Source organism: Aquarana catesbeiana, linkage group LG02 (genome assembly GCF_042186555.1).
Source record: "Aquarana catesbeiana isolate 2022-GZ linkage group LG02, ASM4218655v1, whole genome shotgun sequence".
NCBI lineage: Eukaryota > Metazoa > Chordata > Amphibia > Anura > Ranidae > Aquarana > Aquarana catesbeiana.
In genome coordinates this window covers 121,082,257-121,103,390 of record NC_133325.1, presented here as the reverse complement: position 1 = coordinate 121,103,390, position 21,134 = coordinate 121,082,257, and the positions used below count along the sequence as shown (strand labels likewise).

The 21,134-nt window shown below is 42.6% G+C and overlaps 2 protein-coding genes across 2 annotated transcripts in view; both read left to right on the top strand.

Annotated features, from left to right (window-relative positions):
• LOC141127179 (cyclin-dependent kinase 8-like) overlaps positions 1 to 21,134 on the top strand; it is a 314,815-nt gene that overhangs the window by 38,157 nt on the left and 255,524 nt on the right. The gene's annotated exons all lie outside the window — the stretch shown is intronic.
• The window catches only part of LOC141127178 (cyclin-dependent kinase 8), a 145,698-nt gene that overhangs the window by 83,646 nt on the left and 40,918 nt on the right, over positions 1 to 21,134 (top strand). The window contains exons 5-7 of the mRNA XM_073613403.1: positions 7,279 to 7,336; positions 12,503 to 12,634; positions 14,585 to 14,728. Of these exons, the coding sequence (XP_073469504.1) occupies positions 7,279 to 7,336; positions 12,503 to 12,634; positions 14,585 to 14,728 (334 nt within the window). The remainder of the gene's footprint in view (positions 1 to 7,278; positions 7,337 to 12,502; positions 12,635 to 14,584; positions 14,729 to 21,134) is intronic.

Sequence of the window (21,134 nt, the reverse complement as noted above, 5' to 3'; positions counted from 1 at the left end):
TCTCTTCTCCCTTCTGGTGCCTACAGTGATGCCTCTCCTGACGTGGGGTCTCCTCAAGCTCTTCCCCCTTCAGTGTTCATCTCGCTGCATACTGCGGTGGGCAGGGAAGGGGAGGGATCTTTATCCACCAGGCAGGCTCTGCCTCTTTGTTTCTCCAGGAGAGGCAGAGCACTGCACGGAGCGCCGGATGGCGTCATCGATTCGGCCGACTCAGATGTAGAATCGCGATGCATCGATGCTGCAATTTTTATATTCATCACCCCTAATAAAAAAATATGTGTGTACAGCTTTTTACTAAAGGCAGAGAAGGTTCTGCACGCCTTATTTTTAGGGCCTCTATGGCTGCTTTGAAACCTCCCGATTTGTTCCATTTCTAGGCAGAGGTGTGTACAGCTCATAAATTCACCAAGAAGGTAGTTTGTTTTAAAGGAAGAGCTCTTGTATTTCTCCAGCCCTTCCATAATGTCTTACCTTATTGTAACAGTAATAGTTCATCTGCTTACAGGAGGAAATTCACCTTTATGCCTCGTAGAGTTAGTTTGGTGCTGAGGATCGTTGCCAGTTCATTGATGTCTATATTAAAGAGAGTTGGATTGCAGCCCTATCTCACTTCATGAAGTATTTCAGTCTTTTCATATTCAGCTTTACACTGCAGCTGTTCTCTGTATATGAGCTCTTTGTTTTCCTCCTATTCTACTCTTCGGTAGTTTAATGCAGTAGTAAGATGCTTTGCTGAGCATTTATTAAAATTGTCAAAAGGTTCTATATCATGGATGCTCAACCTGTGGCCCTCCAGCTGTTGCAGAACAAGTCCCAGGAGGCATTGCAAGTTGCTGACAGTTATACGCATGACTCCCAAATGCAGAGGCATGATGGGACTTGTAGTTCCCTTAACAGCTGGAGGGCCACAGGTTGAGCACCCATGTCATATATATGGTCATTTTAAAGCAACCATTTGCATTTCTGGTACAGATGTCTCAAATGGCACACTTGGTGTAAACTCGTGTGTCTGATTTTGACTGCCAGCTGTTATTGTAGTGTTCCATCTAGAGTTTATCTATGGAAGAGGTGAATTGCTGTTTATCTCAGGTCATACTTTGTTTACTTGAATAACAGATGTTTGGATGCTTTTCTTTTGTGGATTGTTGTGTTCTCTAGAATCAACTTTGCTGGAAAAGCTTTAGTTTACACACAGTGAAGAGCTATTCAACTAATCCTCTGAAACCTTTACATAAAAAAAAAAAAAAATAAAAAAAATACTTGCTGCATTTAGTTTTGCTAAACACGGCAGTAAATATTTCAGATTTGAAGTATTACTGATGTGTCTGTTGTACCATATACGTTAAAAGTATCCTATTCTCTTTATATTTTTTCCTTTTGTGTGAATAACCTGGTCATTCTGCCAGCTCCCCTGCTTTCCTATTTCAAGCCAACCTCGCTAGGCATGGAAGCATATCCTTCCCAACTTGGTCAGATATTTGGTTGTACTGGGAGCACAGCCTGCCTGTCCTCCAATGACCAAGACTTGTGCCGACCCCCACAGCTCTTTACTGGGAAAGATCAGTTTATTGCATATATATATATATATATATATATTAATATTACACCCCTCACATTTTGTAAATCTTTTGTTATCTTTTCATGTGACAACACTGAAAAAATGACACTTTGCTGCCCCCTCAAAATAATACAACACACAGCCATCCATGTCTAAACCGCTGGCAACAAAAGTGAGTACACCCCGAAGTGGCCACAAAGTGTCAATATTTTGTGTGGCCACCATTATTTTCCAGCACTGCCTTAACTCCCTTGGGCATGGAGTTCCCCAGAGCTTCACAGATTGTCACTGGAGTCCTCTTCCACTCCTCCATGACAACATCACAGAGCTGGTGGATGTTAGAGACCTTGCACTCCTCCACCTTCCGTTTGAGAATGCCCCACAGATGCTCAATAGGGTTTAGGTCTGGAGACCTGCTTGGCCAGTCCATCACCTTTACCCTCAGCTGTTTTAGCAAGGCAGTGGTCGACTTGGAGGTGTGTTTGGGGTCGTTATGTTGGAATACTGCCCTGCGGCCCAGGCTGCAAGTGGAGGGGGATCATGCTCTATTTCAGTATGTCACAGTACATGTTCGCATTTATGGTTCCTTCAATGAACTGTAGCTCCCCAGTGCCAACAGCACTCATGCAGCCCCAGACCATGACACTCCCACCACCATGCTTGACTGTAGGCAAGACACACTTGTCTTTGTACTTCTCACCTGGTTGCCGCCACACACGCTTGACACCATCTGAACCAAATTAGTTTATCTTGGTCTAATCAGACCACAGGACATGGTTCCAGTAATCCATATCCTTAGTCTGTTTGTCTTCAGCAAACTGTTTGCAGGCTTTCTTGTGCATCATCTTTAAAAGAGGCTTCCTTCTGGGATGACAGCCATGCGGACCAATTTGATGCAGTGTGCGGCGTATGGTCCAAGCACTGACAGGCTGACCCCTTCAACCTCTACAGCAATCGCACGTCTATTTCCCAAAGTCAACCTCTGGATATGATGCTGACCATGTGCACTCAACTTCTTTGGTCAACCATGGCGAGGCCTGTTCTGAGTGGAACCTCTCCTGTTAAACCACTGTATGGTCTTGGCCACCCTGCTGCAGCTGAGTTTCAGGGTCTTTGCAATATTCTTTTAGCCTAGGCCATCTGTATGTAGAGCAACAATTCTTTTCCATGAGTTCTTTGCCATGAGGTGCCATGTTGAACTTCCAGTGACCAGTATGAGAGAGTGAGAGCGATAACACCAAATTTAACACACCTGCTCCCCATTCACACCTGAGACCTTGTAACACTAACTAGTCACATGACACCAGGGAGAGAAAATGGCTAATTGTGCCCAATGTGCACATTTTCACTTAGGGGTGTACTCACTTTTGTTACCAACGATTTAGACATTAATGACTGTGTGTTGAGTTATTTTGAGGGGACAGCAAATTTACACTGTTATACAAGCTGTACACTCACTACTTTACATTGTAGCAAAGTGTAATTTCTTCAGTGTTACATGAAAAGATATAATGAAATATTTACAAAAAATGTGAGGGGTGTACTCACTTTTGTGAGATACTGTGTGTGTGTGTGTGTGTGTGTGTGTGTATATAATATACAGTGGATATAAAAAGTCTATTCACCCCTGTTAAAATGTCATGTTTCTGTGATGTAAAAAAAAGAGACAAAGATGATTAATTTCAGAACTTTTCCAACCTTTTTTAGTGTGATTTTTAAACTGTTTACTGTATAAACTCGAATATAAGCCGAGGCACCTAATTTTACCACAAAAAAACTGGGAAAACGTATTGACTTGAGTAGAAGTCTAGGGTGGGAAATGCAGCAGCTACTGGGTAAACCATGCCCATCTGCAGCCTCACTATGCCCATCTGCAGCTGTACCTTTCATAACTAAAACAGCGGGTGTCTCCCGCTGTGTCATGCAGTCTGTTCGGCGGCCGTTCACTGTAACAAAGCCCCGCCTCCTCCTTGTCCATGTTAGACGGAACACTGATTCAGTTTACTAGCATTGTATCAGTGTTATGTCTATCACGGACGAGGAGGAGGCGGGGCTTTATAGTGGACGGCTGCCGAACAGACTGCATGACACAGCGGGAGACGCCCGCTGTTTTAGTTATGAAAGCTACGGCTGCAGATAGGCACAGTGAGGCTGCACTCTCGAGACCCTCACTTGAGTATTAGCCGAGGGGGGCTATTTCAGCATAAAAAATGTGCATAAAAATAAAAAACGAATGTGGTTGCATAAGTGTGCACACCCTCTCATAACTGGGGATGCAGTGGTCAGAATTAAGCAATCGCATTCAAACTCATGTTAAATAGGAGTCAGTACTCACCTGCCATCATTTAAAGTGCCTCTGATTAACCTCAAATAAAGTTCAGCTGTTCTACTAGGTCTTTCCTGACATTTTCTTAGACTCATCCTACATCAAAAGCCATGTTCCACAGAGAGCTTCCAAAGCATCAGTGGGATCTCATTGTTAAAAGGTATCAGTCAGGAGAAGGGTACAAAATAATTTCCAAGGCATTAGATGTACAATGGAACACAGTGAAGACAGTCGTCATCAAGTGGAGAAAATATGGCACTACAATGGCATTACCAAGAACTGGAGGTTCCTCCAAAATTGATGAAAAGACAAGAAGAAAACTGGTCAGGGAGGCTGCCAAGAGGCCTACAGCAACATTAAAGGAGCTGCAGGAATATCTGCCAAGTACTAGCTGTGTGGTACATGTGACAACAATCTCTCGTATTCTAAATATGTCTGGGTTAAGGGGTAGAGTTGCAAGACAGAAGCCTTTTCTTTCCAAGAAAAACACCCAAGCCCGGCTAAATTTTGCAAAAACAAGTCTCTTAAGTCTCCCAAAAGATGTGGGAAAATGTGTCTGATAAAACCAAGGTTGAACTTTTTGGCCATAATGTCAAAAGATATGTTTGGCGCAAAAACACTGCATATCATCAAAAGAACACCATACCCACATTGAAGCATGGTAATGGCAGCATCATGCTTTGGGGCTGTTTTTCTTCAGCTGGAACAGGGCCCTTAGTCAAGGCAGAGGGAATTATGAACAGTTTCAATTACCAGTCAATATTGGCACAAAACCTTCAGGCTTCTGCTAGAGCTGAACATGAAGAACAACTTCATCTTTCAGCATAACAGCGACCCAAAGCGTACATCCAAATCAATAAAGGAATGGCTTCACTGGAAGAAGATTAAAGTTTTGGAATGGCCCAGCCAGAGCCCAGACCTGAGTCTGATTGAAAATCTGTTGGAGTGATCTGAAGAGGGCTGTGCACAGGAGATGTCCTCGCAATCTGACAGATTTGGAGTGTTTTTGCAAAGAAGAGTGGGCAGATATTGCCAAGTCAAGATGTGCCATGCTGATAGACTCATTTGTAATAAAATCAAAAGGTGCTTCAACAAAGTATTAGTTTAAGGGTGTGCACACTTATGCAACCATATTTTTTCATTTTATTTTTACTTCCCTTTACCTAAAAGATTTCAGTTTGTTTTTCAACTGAGTCTTACAGTTTATAGGTCACATTAAAGGTGGAAAAAGTTCTGCAATGATTTATCCTTTGTCTCATTTTTTTTTTTTACATCTCGGAAGCCTGACATTTTAACAGGTGTGTGTACACTTTTTATGTCCACTGTGTGTATATGTGCGTGCGTGTGGACAGAGATATATATATATATATATATATATATATATATACATACATACACACCTCTATACACACATATATATATATATATATATATATATATATATATATATATATATATATATATATACACATACGTATACACTATATTACCATAAGTATTGAGGCCTGCCTTAACATGCACATGAACTTTAATGGCATACCAGTCTTAGTCTGTAGGATTTAATATTGAGTTGTCCCACCCTTTGCAGCCATAACAGCTTCAGCTCTTCTGGGAAGGCTGTCCACAAGGTTTAGGAGTGTGTCTATGGGGATGTTTGACCATTCTTCCAGAAGCGCATTTGTGAGGTCAGGCACTGATGTGGACAAGAAGGCCCAAAGGTGTTCTATCGGATTGAGGTCAGGACTCTTCGCAGGTCAGTCAAATTCCTGCACCCCAAACTTGCTCATCCATGTCTTTTATTGACCTTGCTTTTGTGCACTGGCTCAAATCCATTTGGTGGAGGGGGGATTATGGTGTGGGGTTGTTTTTCTGGGGTTGGGCTTGGCCCCTTGGTTCCAATGAAGGGAACTCCTTAAGGCGTCAGCATACCAAGACAATTTCGTGCTCCCAACTTTGTGGGAACAGTTTAGGGATGGCCCCTTCCTGTTCCAACATGACTGCACATCAGTGCACAAGGCAAGGTCCACAAAGACATGGATGAGTGAGTTTGGGGTGAAGGAAAGTGACTGGCCTGCACAGAGTCCTAACCTCAACCCAGTAGAACAATTTTGGGATGAATTCAACATACACTGCGAGCTAGGCCTTCTTGTCCAACATCGGTGTCTGACCTCACAAATGCGTCTCTGGAAGATTGATCAAACGTTCCCATAGACACACTCCTAAACCTTGTGGACAGCCTTCCCAGAAGAGTTGAAGCTGTTATAGCTGCAAAGGGTGGGCCAACTCAATATTGAACCCTACGGACGAAGACTGGGATGCCAATAAAGTTCATGTGTGTGTAAAGGCAGGCGTCCCAATGCTTTTGTCAATATAGTGTATATCGCTAAAGGGAGAGTGGCACAGGCGTGTCTTGAGCACTGAACACACAGTGAAGATTTTCTTTAGAAAAATTACAAGTGCGTCTTTCTAAGCACCTCGCCCTGCGGAAGATGAGCTTGTGCCTCGTTGAAATCTTCACTGAGTGTTCGCCTCTCAAGACCCGTGAGTTCCGCTCTCTCCTTTGGTTTATAAGTACTAGACTCTGCTGCGCACACTGAGGCTTTGCCTTGCAGTTCTATTTTTAACTGAATGTGGGTTCTTTTACAAGGTGAGGGTTCACGTAAATGTTAACAAATCTCTGAAAGTAGTTTTTGTAGTAGTTGCTAATTTTTGATTTTTCCTCTTTGCCCATATTCTGTTAGTGCTGTGTTGAGTACATGCTGTTACTGAAATAAACAAAATACTTCCCAAATGTGGGGAAAAGTAAAACTGACAACTTTCCTGTAGGGGCCAGTTCATTTCTAACCTTTGTTTCATATGTTGTACCTGCTGTTTGCAGCTGTAAGCTTTCAAATGATATTTTGACAAGTTTTAAAAAATACACTGATTATATAAAAATGTATGGAGTCCTTATTGGAAGCCTTCACTGTTCCTGGTCAAATGCTGGACTTTGAGCTGATATATTGTGTCTCTCTGTATTACTGATAGGAATCCACTCGAGGCAGTGTTTCAGCATTTCTCTATAGCACAGCCTTGTGTGGGCTCTGCATTGGAGAAAGCATTGGTGGCGAACTTGGCCATATAAGGGTTTCGGGGGATTTTCTCCTATTCCTAGGCAGCTGTAAAGGTCTTGTGTGGGATAAGACCCTGTTCCACTTTACCCAAAGTGAATATAAAAAAAAAAAAATACTCCTTTCAGGCCATTGTACCGCAAAGAATTGTCTGCGGGTGGACAATTGTAAAGATAAAAATATTTTCTGTTTTATGATTTCATTGTACTCTGTACATGCTTTGTAATCCTGTTGGTTTGAAAAATCATTTGACTATGTGGTAATTCTTTTTTTCTGTTATGCAGAAACCCGCTAATATTTTAGTCATGGGTGAAGGTCCAGAGCGAGGACGAGTAAAAATAGGTTTGTATAGACATTATACGCTTTTAAAATACTTTCATATGGTAGTACCCCTCTATGGATAGTTTTTGCATTATCTCACTCCACCCAGAGAGGTTAAGTCATGCACTATTTAGGTGGTGATTTTATTTAAAGTATAAATAACCCAATAACAAAGTTTAATATTTTGCAGTTTAAATTGCTTAGATGTAATTTTTTCAGGCTAAGAAAAATTGACAAGTGCAGAAAATGTTGATCTTTCCAGAGATGCCCTCATCATTACTGTGAGCTAAACTGGAAAAAAACAATGTTATCTTTCTTATGTAAGCTACTAATTTCCCCCTCCATGTGTAATAAAGGTGAAAACGCCCAGACAAGTTTGAAGTCAAGCCTGGGTGGCATCCATGGCACCCTTCATAGAGTGGAGCAATAAGCATAGCCACCCAGGGACAGGTAGTGTGGTGTTTTACAGGGTTGCCAAGTGAAAATAAAATTAAAAACTGAAAAAGGATAACTAATGCAGCCACTTTATTGAAAAACTAGTTTTGTAGTGTATATATAAAAACGAAAACCCAAAAAATGAAGGGCCAGCCAACACCACTCTTCCTCTCGCCTCCTGAGTAGGGATGAGCCAGATGTTTGAGTCGAATGGAAGTTCGACTCGAACATTGGGTGTTCGCCGAACAGCGAAAATTATGTGGTGTTCGCGGCAAATTCGAAAGCCGTGGAACACCGTTAAAGTCTATGGGACATTACCATGAAAAACCAAAAGTGCTCATTCTAAAGGCTTATATGCAATTTATTGCCATAAAGAGTGTTTGTGGACCTGGGTCCTGCCACAGGAGACATGTATTAATGCAAAAAAAAAAGTTTTAAAACCAGCTGTTTTTTTAGGAGCAGTGATTTTAATAATGCTTAAAGTGAAACAATAAAAATGTAATATTCCTTTAAATATCGTGCCTGGGAGGGGGGGGGGGGGGGGGGGGTCTATAGTATGCCTGTAAAGTGGTGCAGTTATCCAGTGTTTAGGACAGTACCACAGCAAAATTACATTTCTAAATGAAAAAAGTCATTTAAAACTGATCGCGGCTGTAATGAATTGTCGGGTCTCAGCAATATAGATAAAACTCATTGAAAAAACGTCATGGGTCGCCCCCAAGTCCATTACCATGCCCTTTGTGTCTGGTATGAATACTGGTATAAATATAAAATGGCATAGAGGTCCCCCCCCAAAATCCATACCAGACCCTTATCCGAGCACGCAGCCTGGCAGGCCGCAGGAAAAGGGGGGACGAGAGAGCCCCCCCCCCTGAACTGTACCAGGCCACATGCCCACAAAGTGGGGGGGTCTGCTTTGGAGTCACCCCCAAAGCACAAGGGCCTCACCCGCCCCCACAACCCTTGCCCGGTGGTTGTGGGGGTCTGTGGGTGGGGAGCTTATCGGAATCTGGATGCCCCCTTTAACAAAGGGACCCCTATATCCCGGCCGCCCCTCCTATGTGAATTGGTAAAGGGTACATTGTACACCTACCATTTCACAAAAAAGTGTCAAAAATAGTAAAAAAAAAAACAGGAGACACTTTGGGACAAGTCATTTATTAAAAGATTAAAAAAAAAATGTTCTGCGATTTAGATCCATCTCACGCCGCCCGACGTGCCGAAAAAAGAAAGGCCGCAACAGCTCTGCCTCCATGGGATGCTGCTTCTCGGTGACAGCTGAGGGCGGGGCCACTCAGTGACATAAACGGGTGACCCCACGTTCGTCGTCATAACAGCCTTCACTGAGAAGCGCCACTCAGCGGGAGCCTCCCATGGAGGCGGAGCTGTTGCGTCCTTTTTTTTTCTTTTCTTTTTTTAGCTCGTCGGTGTGGCGTGAGATGGATTTACAACGTGGGACATTTTTATTTTTCTATCTTTTAATAAAGTACTTGTCCCAAAGTGTCTCCTGTCTTTTTTTTTTTTTTTTTTTTTTTTTTTTTTTTACTATTTTTGACACTTTTTTTTGTGAAATGGTAGGGGTACAATGTACCTGTTACCAATTTTACATAGGCGGAAGGCTGGGATCTGGGGGTGCTCTTGTTAAAGGGGGCTTCCAGATGCCGATAAGCCCCCCAAACCTCCGGCAAGGGTTGTGGGAATGAGGCCGTTGTCCCCAAAACATCCTCCCCATTTTGAGGGCATGTGGCCTGGTACGGTTCAGGAGGGGGTGTGCTCCCTCGACTCCCCCAGCCCCCCCCCCCCCTTCCTGCGGCCAGGGTTCTCCTTAATATCCATACCAGACCTAAAGGGCCTGGTAATGGACTGGGGGGGAACCCATGCCATTTTTTTTTTCAATGAGTTTTATCCATATTGCCGAGACCCGAGTTCATTACAGCCGCGAGCAGTTTTAAATGACTTTTTTCCTTTAGAAATGTCATTTTGCTGTGGTATTGTTCTAAACACGGGAAAACTGCGCCACTTTACAGGCATACTATAGACACCCCCCCCCCCAGGCACGATATTTAAAAGAATATTTCATTTTTATTGTTTCAATTTAAGCATTATTAAAATCACTGCTCCCGAAAAAATTTCCGTTTTTAAAATTTTTTTTTTTGCATTGATACATGTCCCCTAGGGCAGGACCCAGGTCCCCAAACACTTTTTATGACGACAACTTGCATATAAGCCTTTAACCACTTGCCGACCGCTGCACGCCGATATAAGTTGTCACAATGGCAGCGCTGGGCAAATGGGCGTACCTGTATGTCCCCTTTAAGAGGCAGGGGTTAGCAGGTGCGCGCGCCGCGTACAGCGTGACCGTGCGTGCGGGGTCTCCCGGCGATCGTGTCATGGAGCCGCAGAATGGCAAGTATGTAAACAAGGCATTTCCCCGTTCTGCCTTGTGTCATGACAGAGATCACTGCTCCCGGTCATGTGAGTTAAAGCCCATCCCCCCCCCCCCACAGTTAGAATCGCTCCCTAGGACACACTTAACCCCTTCATCACCCCCTAGTGGTTAACCCCTTCCCTGCCAGTGCCATTTACACAGTAATCTGTGCATTTTTATAGCACTGATCGCTTTATAAATGACAATGGTCCCAAAATGGTGTCCGATGTGTCCGCCATAATGTCGCAGTCCCGATAACAATCACAGATCGCTGCCATTACTAATAAAAAAAAAAAAAATAATAAAAATGCCATAAAACTATCCCCTATTTTGTAGACGCTATAACTTTTGTGCAAACCATTCAATATACACTTATTGTGGTTTTGTTTTTGTTTTTTTTTATACCAAAAATATGTAGAATAATATATATCGGCCTAAGCTGGGGGGGAGGGGTGGGGGGGTATTTAAAAAAATATTGCTTTTTTTTTTCAAAATTGTCACTTTTTTTTGTTTATAGCGCAAATAATAACCTCAGAGGTGATCAAATACCACCAAAAGAAAGCTCTATTTGTGGGGGGAAAAAAGAATGTCGTCAAGTTTTTTTTTTTTTTTTGGGTGCAACGTCGCACGACCGCGCAATTGTCAGTTAATACGACACAGTGCTAAATCGCAAAAAAGTGCTCTGGTCAGGAAGGTGGTAAAATCTTTCGGGGCTGAAGCAGTTAAAATGAACACTTTTTTTTTTATTTTTTTCATGTTCGTGGCCTGTAGACTTTAACGGTGTTTGCGTGTTCGTCCAAATTTTTTGCCTGTTCGCAAGTTCTGGTGCGAACCGAACCAGGGGGTGTTCGGCTCATCCTTACTCCTGAGCAATAGCAAGGTGCACAACAGGTCTTGTGGCTCTTGCCCACCCTATAGCAGCCAGAGTACCAGGCATGTGCAGGTGAAAAGGTTTGGTAGGTTGCTTCCATTACAATATCGTCCGCTGGCACTTTCATGTGCATGCATGTCTAAAGGAAGTGTGCGGCAGAGTAATCCCCTGTCACTTCCTGTACAGTGTAGTAAAGTGAGGACATCAGACTGCACCCACTGCCTGGCCTTCCAGCTCTCTGACTTTAACTATATACCTTTTCAAAGAGGGGAAGTGACAGCCTTCCCTTCAAGAGATGGGGGAATGGGTTGGCACACACCCCCGGCCTTTGCACTCACTGCCACCACAGTGACATGCACATCTGTATTAATGAACACCGTATATCCGTATATTTTTGTACTGGTTGATAACCGTTGCATGCATGTTTGCAGATATCACACCAATTTCTGCAGTTGCCGACACTGTACTATCATGCCTTTTTGCATTCACCAGCACTGACACAAACATTTTGCACTTGCCATTATCACACCAGCACATACTTCTGCATATAGCATTTGGCAGACTTTTGCTAATATTTATCTAAAATAAACAATGTTTTGTTTTGTGTTTTTTTTTTTTTTTTTTCTTCCCCCTGATGCATTTTCAATTCAAATCAGTGGAAGCACATCAAATTGCATGTCAACGCGTGTTAACATGTGTAGTTGTGTTTTTAATTTTGTAATGTGTTCTGCATTGAATGTCAATGCATGTTATAATGTACATCAGAGTGTGTAGATGCAATACGTGTGTTCATGTGCATCATGACTTACAAACCATCTTCTACACTGATTAAAACGTTTGTTTCATACTCCTTTTATTTGTATAGTCCTACATAAAAAAAAAAGTGCTGTATAACTTGATAAAATTGTACATTGGGAATAATTTACTAAGATTAGCGCAGACAGAATTTGGAGCAGCTGTATGGCAACCATTTAGCTTCTAGCTGTAGAATTCTGCATTTCTAATTTTTTTTACATAGCTACATTGGTCCAGCTTGGGCCTATGCAAAGCTGCAAAACACTGAAGTAGACACCACTACTCAAGTGATCTTCACTTCCGGGCCTCATGCCGAGTGGCTGCCCTTCTACATTATGAACACCGGTCCTCAGGCGCTCATCACGGGTGCCATTCAGAGATGGCTTTGGATTTTCTAAATAAATGCAAAGCATTCTTTTATTGGACAAGGTGGGGCAGTGTTGTGAGTTTGTTTTTTTTTTTTTCCCCATCTATTGTGATGGGGAAAAAAAAGCAGCGATTTTGTTTAACTTTGTTCTGGTTTTAGCAATTATTTATTGCTGTATTTTCCAATAAATTATAGAAGCTGGTCAAATCCTGCAGCGAGAATATTATGTTTGTCAATAAATCTGTTTCCTTATGACTTGTGCTTATGGTAATGTATGTTTTTGTTTTTCAGCGGACATGGGATTTGCACGATTATTTAATTCACCTTTAAAGCCTTTAGCAGATTTAGATCCTGTAGTTGTTACATTCTGGTATCGAGCTCCAGAGCTGCTCCTAGGGGCCAGGCATTATACCAAAGCTATTGGTGAGTGAACAGTGGTATTTTGTTGTGGCATGTGCGTTTCCTCTTCCTTTTTTTTTTTTTTTTTTGTGACTGTTAATGTCCTGGAATGGCTCAGGTTAGGTTCACACTGCCACAACTTGGGATCCTAAGATATGTGACGTGTGAAATCCAATGTTAGTCAATGAGAGCTGTCTTAGCAGTGAGGAAGTTGCTCTGACTTTAGAAAAGATTACTGTGCTACTTCAAGGTGCCTTCTATCCGACTTGTGCCCATAGACTTTAATGGAAGTCTGCTCCAAGTCGCATCCTCATCTATATTGATGTGATTTGGATCCGACATTACAGGAAGATTGCCTAGGCATTCCCTGAAAGTCACCTCGGGCTCCGTTCACACTGCCGTGATCTGAAAGTCACGCCTTATAGTGCAACTGGAAGCAACGTCATGGAATGCATGGGTAATCTTCCTGTAATGTCTGATCCAAATCACATCAATTAAAATGAAGATCCGACTTGGAGTCGACTTCCATTAAAGTCTATAGGCACAAGTTTGGATAGAAGTTGCCTTGGAGTAGTACAGGAACCTTTTCTAAATTCAGAGTGACCTTAGTAGTGCTAATTAAGATGGCTCTCATTGACTAAAATGTCATTCAACTTGGGTCTCACAAGTCTGATCCCAAGTCGCAGCAGTGTGAACCGAGTCTGTCGCATCAAGTCACATCAAGTAGTACTCAAGTCGCCAGATAATCACCTGGCAAAGTCACACCGTAAGTTGTGGGACTTTCACATTTTAAGGTCGCGGCAGTGTGAACCGAGCCTAACTTGGTCTAGAGTTGAACCCAGTAGAGAATTTGTGGCTGACTTGAATAAAGCCGTTAGCAATCCGTATGCAACCCAACCTGGCAGATTGTGAGAAATTGGCAAAAATTGCACTGTCCAGATGAGTTTGTGTATATATAGGTCTCTATCTGCTTTGCACAAGGCAGTAATTGCTGGCAAAGATGCATCTACTAAATTACTGACTTGAAGGGGGTGTATTTCTAAATCACTTTACTAAGCTCTATTTTTACTTTGACATAAAAAAATCTGTTTATCTTGACTGTTGTAAAAACAAAGCATAATTTAAATACATTCTGATTCAAAAGTTTTGAAACCGTTCAAGGGGGTTAATACTTTTTATAGGCACTGGAAGTCTCTGGATAGTTTGTGGAGAGAATTTGCCTGCTTAGGGTCCTGGAAAGTGGAGTAATCAAATTTCCTAAACTGCCTTTATGACAAAATTGTTTGTGTCGCATGGTTTTGCTGTTTCATTGGTACTTATTTTTTAATTTTTATTTTTTTAATTATTTATGATGTCCTGTTACTAGAAAAAATGTAGGTAGCCCACCAGGCACATGACTTAAACTAAAGCACAATGACACACCAAGTAGTGTATTTGCCTCCATTTGTGGGAACATGGGATGAAGGGCAGTTGTTCCCCAATGTGCACATGTGTTTTGCACAGAGAAGTTTTTAAAGCCCCTACACTTTATTACATATTAAATGGTCCCCCAACAGCTCTAAAAATGAAAGGGAGAAAAATTGTTGCAATACTCGCCCCCTCCTGTTGCGCTATGCTCCGCAGGGAAATCGCTCTGCACTCCACCACCAGTACTCTGCTAGGGTGAATGATGCCCAGACAGTCATTCAGGTTATTCCTTAGTGGCATGGACCTGCACACTAATCAAGCACAGTTCTGTTCAAAATGTGTGAACGTTAGTTGGAAATTTCCAGATATTTGATTACAAGTGCCCATGGTTGATCATTAAGCTTTATCTTTGCATTGTAAGAATACCTTTGTAACAGCAGTGTGACTTAAGAAAAATGATGCGTGTGTGTGTTGAAATGTGACCACTATGATTATTTTCGGTTTTTCTAACAAACTATCATATTGCATGTGTGTTTTTTTTTTTTTTTTTTTTTTTTTTTCCCCCAGATATTTGGGCTATAGGATGTATATTTGCAGAGCTTCTAACGTCAGAGCCAATATTTCACTGTCGTCAAGAAGACATAAAGACTAGCAACCCTTACCACCACGACCAGCTGGATAGAATATTTAATGTCATGGGCTTTCCAGCAGGTAGGTGGTATACTTTTAACCACTTAAGGACCGGGCCTCTTTTTTAGATGTGGTGTTAAAATCAGTGTTTTTTGCTAGAAAATTACTTGGAACCCCCAAACATTATACATTTTTTTTCCCCAACACCCTAGAGAATAAAATGGCGGTCGTTGCAATACTTTGTCACACTGTATTTGCAATGCGGTCTTACAAGCGCACTTTTTTTTGAAAAAATACACTTTTTTGAATTAAAAAATAAGACAACAGTAAAGTTAGCACAATTTTTTTTTTTCATATTGTGAAAGATAATGTTACGCCAAGTAAATTGATACCCAACATGTCACGCTTCAAAATTGCGCCCGCTTGTGGAATGGCGACAAACTTTTCCCCTTAAAAATCTCCATAGGGGACATTTAAAAAATTCTTAAGGTTGCATGTTTTGCGTTACAGAGTAGGTCTAGGGCTAGAATTATTGCTCTCGCTCTACCAATCGCGGCGATACCTCACATGTGTGGTTTGAACACCGTTTTCATATGCGGGCACTACTCACGTATGCGTTCGCTTCTGAACGCGAGCTCGCCAGGACGGGGCATGTTTAAAAAGAAATTTTTTTCTCTTATTTTACCTTTTTATTTTTACACCATTTAAAAAAAAAGTGTCACTTTTATTCCTATTACAAGGAATGTAAACATCCCTTGTAATAGAAAAAAAGCATGACGTGACCTCTTAAATCTGAGATCTGGGGTCAAAAAGACCTCAGATCTCATATTTAGACTAAATTGCAATTAAAAAAAAAAATTGGCATTTAACCACTTCAATACCTGGCATTTTCACCACCTTCCTGCCCAAGCCAATTTTCAGTTTTCAGCGCTGTCACAATTTGAATAAAAATTGCGCGGTCGTGCTCCACTGTACCAAATTAAATTTTTATAATTTTTTTTCCCCCCCACAAATAGAGCTTTCTTTTGGTGGTATTTGATTATCTCTGCGGTTTTTATTTTGTGTGCTATAAACAAAAGAAGAGCGTCAAGTTTGAAAAAAAAAAAAAAAAACACTATTTTTTACTTTTTGCTATAACATTGCAATATTTTTTTTTTTTTTAATTTTCCTCAGTTTAGGCCGACATGTATTCTTCTACATATTTTTGGTAAAAAAAAATTGCAATAAGCGTATATTTATTGGTTTGCGCAAAAGTTATAGCGTCTACAAAATAAGGGATAGTTTTATTGCATTTTTTATAATTTTTTTTTTTTTCGTGACTGTGACATTTGCGGCGGACAGATCGGACACTTTTGACGCCATTTTGGAACCATTCACATTTATACAGTGATCAGTGCTATACAAATGCATTGATTACTGTATAAATTTCACTGGCAGTGAAGGGCTTAACAGTAGGGGTCGGTGAAGGGGTTAACTGTGTTACCTAGGGAGTGATTCTAACTGTAGGGGGAGGGGACTCACAAGGGGAGGAGACTGATCGGTGTTCCTCTGTACTGGAAACACATGATCAGTCTCCTCTCACCTGACAGGACATGGATCTGTGTGCAATCGCTGGAGCCCGGCGGGCATCGCGGCCGCCGGGCACGCGTATCGGCACCCGAACGATGCGGGAGGCGCGCGTGCACCCCCCAGATGGCCGGGAAGCCCAGGACGTCATAATGCCCGCCCAGGATGGGAGATCCCTCCTGCGGACGTCATATGTGCATGGGCGGGATGTAAAGTGGTTTAAAAAAATGAAAAAAAAAAATGGCCCTTTAGGAGCTATGGGCGGAAGTGACGTTTTGACATCGCTTCCGCCCTGCAGTGTCATGGAGACTGGTGGGGGCCATCTTCCTCTCACGTCTCCATGCACAGCATGTGAAAGGATCCGATCGCCGCAGCGGAGGGCACCGGATCGCGGCGGGAGGGGGCCCCTCTCCCGATTAAAAGTGATCTTGTGACGAGACCACTTTTATCTTAAACCGGACCGCCGGCCGAACACAGCAATTCCGGGGATATGGCAGATAGCTGCTGCTATAACAATGATATCCGTCCTCAAAGTGAGGACGTATATCAGCGTGCGGCGGTCCGGAAGTGGTTAATTATAAACCAACAACACCAATGTAGAATTGGAGCGATTGCATGTTTCAAGTAATGTGTCTTTTCTGGAAGGCTCAGCCCAGAGTTCCATGCAGGTTTACTTCATATTAAATTTGTAGGCATTGTGCAGGTGTGTTCACCAATTCAACTAATGTAGGAAAGATTATAAATGTATTGTAAACTACTCCTAAGGTAACATATGGTGGCCTAAATTAATTACTCACTAAAACAAAATAAGTCATCCTTTGAAAAGCACTTAGCACATAGAATGCCACAACTTTTTTGTTGAATTAATTTGGAAGCACAATTTGGAAGCACAATTTACGCCTATTATTTAAACTATATTGTAAGGCCACACAAATTTAACACAAAGCAGCATTCAGTCCTAACTTTGAAAAGGAAAGCTTTAACAGTAAAATGTACTATTTTCTTTAAAAAAAAAACAAAACTGTATTTAAATAAATATTTTATTTATCATTTTTTTTTTAATCTATAATTTTGGAGTGTCCTATGTTAATATTTATTTTCTGTTCTGGTGACAGCTGCTAATAAATAAAGAGCATCTTTGACTTGTGAGGTGGGCCAAGCCTGATGGAGAACAAAGACTAGGGACTCCATTCACTAAGCATCAAATACGTGAAAATAACTCATGCAGTATTTAACTCTGGAAAATGCATTTCACAGAAAAACACACAATAAATACCGCCATTAATTTTATTAATTTTTTTTCCTGGAAGTTAACAGGTTCTTTTTTTGCTTCCTAATTTAATGCAGACTGGACCTCTGGCTGCAGCTGGAAGTTAAATATTCAGCTGTGGTATTCCTACCACTGCTAAATGTGACTGTTCAGTGCAGGGCTGCTGGCCTGGTATCGTTCAGGATTGAGGGAACACCCGCTCATTCCCCACAAACCCCCCCCCCTCCTGGCCTTCCGAGCTGCATGCTCGGATAAGGGTCTAGTATGGTTTTGGGGGAGGGACCACACATCAGGTTTTTTGCGGTGTATACTAAGTGTTTTTATTTTTGCATTTTAAATACCAGATAAGCCTATAGTGAATTGATATATTCCATATCGCATGCAATATTTTGGCTAAAATGTGTCACATGGCTAGGGATTGACTGATATTGTTTTTTCTTTGCTGATATGATACCGATATTTCGGCCACCTGTCAGGCCGATAGCCGATATTGTGTACATTTAAACTTTTTTTTTTTTTTTTTTTTATCTCTGTTATTGCTGTCACAAGGTATGTAAACATCCCTTGTGACAGTAATGGGCAGTGACAGGTACTTTTTATGGAGGGATCAGGGGTCTATAAGACCCCAAACCCCTCCTTTGCACTTGAAAGTATTTAAAACGTCAAGATTTGTGTTTTTGAATACTTTGTTATAAAACTGGTGCCTTTTAAGATGGCAGTAATCCGGAAAGTGATGTCATGACTTAGCTTCAGGGTTACTAGATCCATGACCCGAACCAAGCATCGGCTTTGTTCGGGTCTTCGGCCAGCCGGCGGACGTGCCGGCTGGTTGCTTGGGCCTCCCGGTGGGACGGGAGAGCCCGGGCGAGCGGCTGGAGGGGGGGGACGTCCCCTCCCGCTGCATGCATCACCCCGGTAAAACCCCTTGAAGCAATTTGTGCCCGATACTTTAAAAAAAAGTGAATATCAGCCGCCGATAATCCCCATCACCAATAATCTGTCGATCTCTAAATATGTCCCAAATCTCGCATATGATATCCTTTAGTGAATTGAGCCCTAGTTCTCTATCGGGTCCATTTTACTTATGATTGACAGCGCATGGCAGTGGGTGGATTCCATAGCCACTGCTAATAACTCTATGCTCTGCTGTACGCTGTTGATCAAAAGCAAAGGAGACTGATAGGAAGCTAGTCTCTCAGGTCCCCCACCTGTGTGACTTGTGATTTCCCAGATATGAGCATTGCAATGTTTGGGTAATGACATCGCCAGTATCCCAAGCCCCTTTGTTTACGTTTAGTCTTTGGGTGTGGAATCTCCCCTTCCAGGTGATACCTTGTGCGAAAGCTGTCACATTCGTGACATCTTTCCAGTAGAGACGCGCACCACTCTGAGCGCTGGTGTCTCTGTGTACTCTACCTCAGAGTTGGTATTGATTATAGCAAGTTTCCTAATATGCAAACTGGCTGTAATTCATTAAGAATCTGTCGCAGCCATAGCTGTGGCAATGGTAGGAACTACCTGTATTTGTAAGATTACCCAGATTACTGCAAATGATTGTATGAATTGGATGTAGGAAGTTTAAAGGGACCTACTGCCAGAAAATTGTTAAAGTGTGAAGACGGTGTGGCTGAATAAGTGGTCAGTGGTGCCTTGGCATAGCAATGTGGCTTACATATTATTGCAAATGTATGCCACAAAACCTGTTTTTATACAAAGACGTTTGAGTCTTTGAGTAAGTCTGGGCTTCTGTTTTTCTGCACATTTTAAGGAGTAATGGTCTACCACCAGTGCATACCTGCTCTCAATTGTATTCATTGCTATAGTTGTGCTCAAAAAAGTTTGCATATACCCTGGCAGAAATCGTGACATTTTTGCATTGATATTGAAAATATGAAGCCATTTATTATCACATAGTAGTTTTGGCTCCTTTTTAAAACTATAATAACAGTAATCACCCAAATGGCCCTGATCAAGAATGTACATACCCTGGAATGCTTGGCCTTGGTACAGACACACAAGGTGAGACACAGATTAAAATGGCAATTAAAAGTTAATTCCCACATCTGTGTCTTTTTTAAATTGCAATTAGTGTCTGTGTATAAATAATGCGTCCACGTGAGAGCTTACAAACTTATTGCCTAAGTAGGCTAGATACTGAGCCATGGGGAGCAAAATAAAATGTCAAAAGACCTGCGTAACAAGGTAATGGAACTTTATAAAAATGGGAAAGGATATAAAGCTATCCAAAGCCTTGAATATGCCAGTCAGTATTGTTCTCTTATTAAGAAGAGGAAACTTCAGGGATCTCTTGCTGCCAAGGTCAAGTAGACCAAGAAAAAATGCAGCCACAACTGCCAGAAGAATTGTTCGGGATACAAAGAAAAACCCACAGGTAACCTCAGGGGAAATGCAGGCTGCTCTGGAAAAAGATGGTGTGGTGGTTTCAAGGAGAGCAATATGATGATACTTGCAAAAATTACGTGCATTGTAGAGTTGCCAGAAAGAGGCCTTTACTGCACCAATGCCACAAAAAAGCAGAGTTACAATTTCCCATTTGTTCATTGACAGACACAGCGCTCCATTATTCAGAACCATAGGGTTATATTGCCCCCTACAGGAGTAGGACACTAAGGCAAAAAAAAGACTTGGCTATGCCTATGAGCAGTCCTAGGTGATATACATCCCCCTCTCTGCTATAGGCCTTCAGTTTTTTTTTTTCTGCCTAGTCAGGAGTAAGGACCTAGTTCTCTGCTGGGATATCTGGTCCTGGCATTTTTTTGTTTTTGCTTTTTAAGCTACTTTTTTTTTTCCTCTTGGATTTTTTCATGTGAAATCTACAATCAAGTGCCGGACTGGGCGACGGGCTGGACACTAAGATCCAGTGGTCTCCCCAGTCTGGCCAGCGTGCGTGTGCAGACCACAGCTACACGCTAGGTCGGCCGCGACATAGTCCCACTGGACGGGGGCTGGCCCTGCAAGTTAAACGTCTTGTGAGGTCGCATACGACTGGGTCTCGGCCTGTGTCGCAGCGTTCCTTATGGCCGACAGCCCCCCCCCCCCCCACTTCGGTGGCGAGGAGAACCTGTCTGGGAGCGTTACCCGTGCACTCGCTGGAGCGGTAAGTAAGGGGCGTGGGTACTCCCTGGGGTGGTCGGTCCCTCCTGGGGTTCTCCCCCACACACACACACACACCCCCCCCCCGGTGAGGCCCAGGCCTCTGGCTTAGGTGCTTCGGACACTCTGTCCACCCCCCCTCCCCTCCAGGTTTGTCACTCCAGGGGGGTACACCTTTGCAACTGATGGTTGGGTGGGTGACCAGGCATCTGCAGATCTGCGGCTGGCAGCCGAAAATTTAGGCCGCAGCTTTTACGGCAACCGGGCATTGTGCGGAGCGGTCCTAGAGCGGGCGGTGGAGGTAGCCGCTTCCATTGCGGGCATCCGCCCCCCTCCTTCCTCGGCTAGCCTGGTCCGATCCACCTGCGGACCTGTGCACTTGCGGCAGGCAGCCAAAAATTCAGGCCATGGCTTGCTAGTCCGCATGGCATGCCGGACACCTTATTCCAGAGGGGCTTAAGTGTTTGGTCTGCAGGCTGGGCTTCTCAAAAAGCTCTGACTGGGTTACCATTTCAAGGCAATTGTCTGGGGCTACCC